This window comes from Atta cephalotes (assembly GCF_000143395.1).
Source record: "Atta cephalotes unplaced genomic scaffold scaffold00004, whole genome shotgun sequence".
Classification (NCBI taxonomy): domain Eukaryota; kingdom Metazoa; phylum Arthropoda; class Insecta; order Hymenoptera; family Formicidae; genus Atta; species Atta cephalotes.
This window is the reverse complement of record NW_012130068.1, coordinates 260,048-264,459: the sequence shown is the minus strand read 5'-3', so window position 1 is coordinate 264,459 and position 4,412 is coordinate 260,048. Positions and strand designations below refer to the sequence as shown.

Genomic DNA, 4,412 nt, shown 5'->3' with positions numbered 1-4,412 from the left:
CTCTCTCTCTCTCTCTCTCTCTCTCTCTCTCTCTCTCTCTCTCTCTCTCTCTGTGCTACATCATTCTCGCGTTATATTGTAATAACATTGGATAATTGATAAAAATAATTATGAATTATACTTGTCAAATTATTATAAAATAGCAAGCGCCGCGAGCGGTTCTACGTACCTTAGAGACGACACGAAAAATTTTAATTAAATCAGAACTTCTAATCGTGATATAGTGTTATAGGAGCAAGTAATCAGCTGATGAGTCGTATGAAGTCGACGTCGAATCGAACTGCCAATGGCACTTGACACACGACCCCACTCCACATGTCGACTATATTGACGATACCGACGATACTGACGACAACTGACGACGATTGTCGAAACACGAGTGAACTTGAAAAACAAAATCATGATCGTGTGAATGGTATGCTGTGATTTACCGATTCGTATGTACAATGTGTTTCGACATGTTTTGTTTATGTGACTCCAGATCGCGTTTCATTCGAGAAAATAGTCTCAATCTCAATCCTTTATAGCTTTGACGTAAAGGTTAAATGACATCTGTTATTTTTTGATTCTCAATGTGCCGTTTAACAATAATTGTGAAATAACTCGAGCAATGTTTAAAATTTTATGAATCGTTTTCAATCCAGAAACATTAATTTTTTTACTGTAAAAATTTCATTAATTTTATCGAACTTTATGTGATCTGTCATCTCATCTTGATGGATCATAGGTTGGATTCTAATTAGTATATAACTTTTAGCTTTTATTAGTAATTTATTTAAATGACAACAAAGCATTAATAAAATATGAAAAGTTATATTGTAAAGTTGAAAAATAAAACTAATAAATAAAAATAATCATTAAAACTTTTATCAATTTTTTGAACATGTTTTAGGAAGATGTAGAAAGTTACTACAGCAATTATAATTTAATGGATCATCATGGCTGTTTTTAAATCAAGACAAACTAATTGTTTATTAGAAGCAATTCGATTAGCTAGATAACGCAGAGCTTCTTTAAATTATACGAAACATATAAATAATGTCCTTCAGAATACGTTTAGCTCGCAGCAGGCCAATTAGACTTTTGGGGAATGTGGCCATGAAGTGTTGGGCTTTTAGTGGAGCATATATTCTCTTATGCTTTTTTTTATATTGGTTATATGGTGGCATTTTGGCTTTTGTCTTACTGTGTTTTGCCACAACTGGTTCGTATATATATTTATCCATATACATATTTTTTTTATTACAAAAGATTTCATTTTCTATAACAAGGTTATTATTATTATTATAAATTTAGAAATTTTATATTAATTTAATATTTAATATTAATTAAATTTTATATTAATTTAAAGGTTATAAAGATTGATATTTTTTATTATTACAGGAATACTCTATCATAGAGAAGATCAACTTCTTTATCATCCGGAACTGCCAGCCCATTCGAGAGTCTATGTACCAGCTCCTTCAATATTTAGTTTACCTTATCAAAGTATATATACCAGAGCTGGAGATGGTACAATCCTGCATATGTTTTTTGTTTCTCAACCAGAAGACAGAATGAGGAAAGCACCTACATTATTATTTTTTCATGGCAATGCTGGCAATATGGGTCATCGGTATATTTATTATTTTATTGTATATATATATTAGGTGTACAACTTTGCTTCCGCCGTTTTCCTATAGATGGCTTTAGCGGTAAGTGGTGGTCGAAATAAATAGATCATAGACGTACATACAATAAACTTGGGCATCTGTCAACATAACCCCATAGAAACATTAGTCGATTTGTGTCTGCATCATAAAGTTATTCTCGATTGAAAATGTCAGTCTACGAGCCAAATTCTTGTCATTTGTGGGAGGTTTTAATTTTTTGCTTCAATATGAAGAAATCTGTTGAGGCTCATCGAATGTTCTCAAATATTTATGATAAGGTCGCTATTAGTGAAAGAACGTGTCGTGAGTGGTTTCAACGCTTCAAGAACGGTGATTTTAACGTTCAAGGTCATGCTCTGTATTTGGTGGGATCAGCTCGGCGTAGTGTATTATGAACTATTAAAACCGACTGAAACAATCACAGGCGATCGGTATCGAACGCAATTGATGCGTTTGAGCCGAGCATTGAAAGACAAACGGCCGCAATACAACGAGAAACACGATAAAGTGATTTTGCAGCATGACAATGCTCGATGCCCATGTTGCGAAAATGGTCAAGATTTGGAAACGTTGAAATGGGAAGTCCACTCGCCGTATTCTCCAGACGTTGCTCCCTCTGACTATCACTTGTTTCGATCAATGGCACATGGCCTGGTTGACCAGCACTTCCGGTCTTATGAAGAAGTAAAAAATTGGATCGATTCGTGGATAGCCTCAAAAGATGACCAGTTTTTTCGACGCGGGATTCGTACGCTACCCGAAAGATGAGAGAAAGTAGTGGCCAGCGATGGACAATACTTTGAATCATAAATGTATAACCAGTTTTTTACAATAAAGCCTCGAATTTCGGAAAAAAAATGGCGGAAACAAAGTTGTATACCTAATATATATATATAAATAAACACTTAATATCTATATATATATTATCTATAATTTATTTATAATTGTAGTGTGTGCTGTTGTTTGTTACAAAGAAAAATTAGATTATTATAACAATAATGTTTAACTGAAAAGCATTTTTACAAATTTCTCTAATTAAAATATTGTAAATTATTAAAAATACTTTATTAATTGTATCCGTAAAGTTTCTATATTGTTTGAGAAAGAACAAAGAATGAATTATATATAAAGTGAATTATGTTTATATAATAACAAAATATATCGTAATATTATGCATATATTTATGTTTCAGATTGCAAAATATAGTAGGACTGTATCATAATATTCAATGTAACATTTTAATGTTAGAATATCGAGGATATGGCTTGTCGCAGGGAACTCCGTCGGAGGAAGGGCTTTATATGGATGCCCGAGCGGGAATAGATTACCTGTTTAGTAGAACGGATATTAATACCAATGAAATCATAGTATTTGGTAGATCATTGGGTAAAGAATCTAATCTTATTATTTGGAATTATTATTTATTTTCCAATATTTAATTAATTTTCCAATATATTTTTTAATCTTAAGTTTTATTGTATTAAGCTCTAAGATTTTAGTTAATCTTCTTACTAATTATCAGTATTTGTGTGTGATAATTAAATTTGATTAAATTGGGTAATTTAATAGGTGGAGCAGTAGCCATTGATTTAGCCACAAAAGATGAAAATTTACAGAGAATTTGGTGCCTTATACTTGAAAATACTTTCACTAGTATCCCAGATATGGCCGCCTTATTTGTAGGATCTAAATTTTTACAGTATCTCCCACTTTTTGTATATAAAAACAAGGTAATTTAAGAAAAGTAATTTTAGAAAAGATTTATAAATTTTTAATTACTTTATGCGATTGTTCTGGTTCGCTCTTTACAAGTGTAAAGGTTTTATGAAAGAAGATATAACGTCTTATATTAAAAGGTATCATATAATTAGCACAAATCTTCGTACGTTTTTTATCCTCTATTCATGTATTAATTTATTATATTTCGTAATCTCTACAATCTCAGTAATCTCGCTTCTTTATTCTTATATTTATTTATATTTTTATATATTTTTATATATTTTTTTTACATAATTCCTCACATTTTCATATTTTTTGTTGCAGTACTTGTCTATTCTGAAAATTCGTTCAGTGACAGTGCCCACTCTGTTTATTTCCGGTCTAGCGGATACATTGGTACCACCCCGCATGATGCAAGATCTTTATAAGAATTGTCGAAGCACATATAAGCGTATACTTCCGATTGTGGATGGCACACATAATGAAACTTGGTGTCAGCCGAGTTATTATCAAAACATTAATACCTTTCTGACTGAACTCAGGGAAAATCCACCTCCAAGGGTAACGTCTAGTCATTGGCAAATTGATAATATTTAGTGTAAAAGCACTTCTATTATCGCATCTATTTATTAATATAATAAACATAATTTTTGCGTTTTAAAAGCAAAAGAATCAACTTTATCAAATTGTACTTTTTCTACCTTTTGTAGAAATTGTTCTCACGCTTTGCAGAAATAGAGAAATCGATCTTATGACTCTCAAATGTGACTTTAATAATAACCCATGTGTCCAAATCAAATCATAATTAAATAAATTAAATTAATATTTCAAGTTATAAATAATAGTTTAAGTAATATATAAGTAATTAATTACTTAAACTTAATTAGTTTAAAGTTTAAGTTAATGTAAGTTGATTTAATGTCTTAACTTATTAATTTATTCAAGTATTTTCTGATTGTTTGAATTAAATTAAAATAATTAGGAAAAACATGAGAGAGAGAGAGAGAGAGAGAGAGAGAGAGAGTAATTAATACAAGTAGG

At 30.8% G+C, this 4,412-nt stretch overlaps 1 protein-coding gene across 1 annotated transcript; it reads left to right on the top strand.

Annotated features, from left to right (window-relative positions):
- The first annotated feature begins 1,038 nt into the window (after positions 1 to 1,038).
- LOC105625857 (alpha/beta hydrolase domain-containing protein 13) lies at positions 1,039 to 4,128 on the top strand. Its single transcript, XM_012207168.1, has 5 exons — positions 1,039 to 1,204; positions 1,384 to 1,615; positions 2,845 to 3,038; positions 3,222 to 3,382; positions 3,696 to 4,128. The coding sequence occupies exons 1-5, from the start codon at positions 1,039 to 1,041 to the stop codon at positions 3,966 to 3,968; spliced, it is 1,026 nt and encodes a 341-aa protein (XP_012062558.1). The 3' UTR covers positions 3,969 to 4,128.
- The last annotated feature ends 284 nt before the right edge of the window (positions 4,129 to 4,412 follow it).

Coding starts and splice junctions, on each gene's coding strand:
- LOC105625857 (XM_012207168.1), top strand. CDS start 1,039: ATGTCCTTCAGAATACGTTTAGCTCGCAGCAGGCCAATTAGACTTTTG. Junction 1,205..1,383: donor ACTGTGTTTTGCCACAACTG/GTTCGTATATAT, acceptor TTATTATTACAG/GAATACTCTATCATAGAGAA. Junction 3,039..3,221: donor AGTATTTGGTAGATCATTGG/GTAAAGAATCTA, acceptor GTAATTTAATAG/GTGGAGCAGTAGCCATTGAT.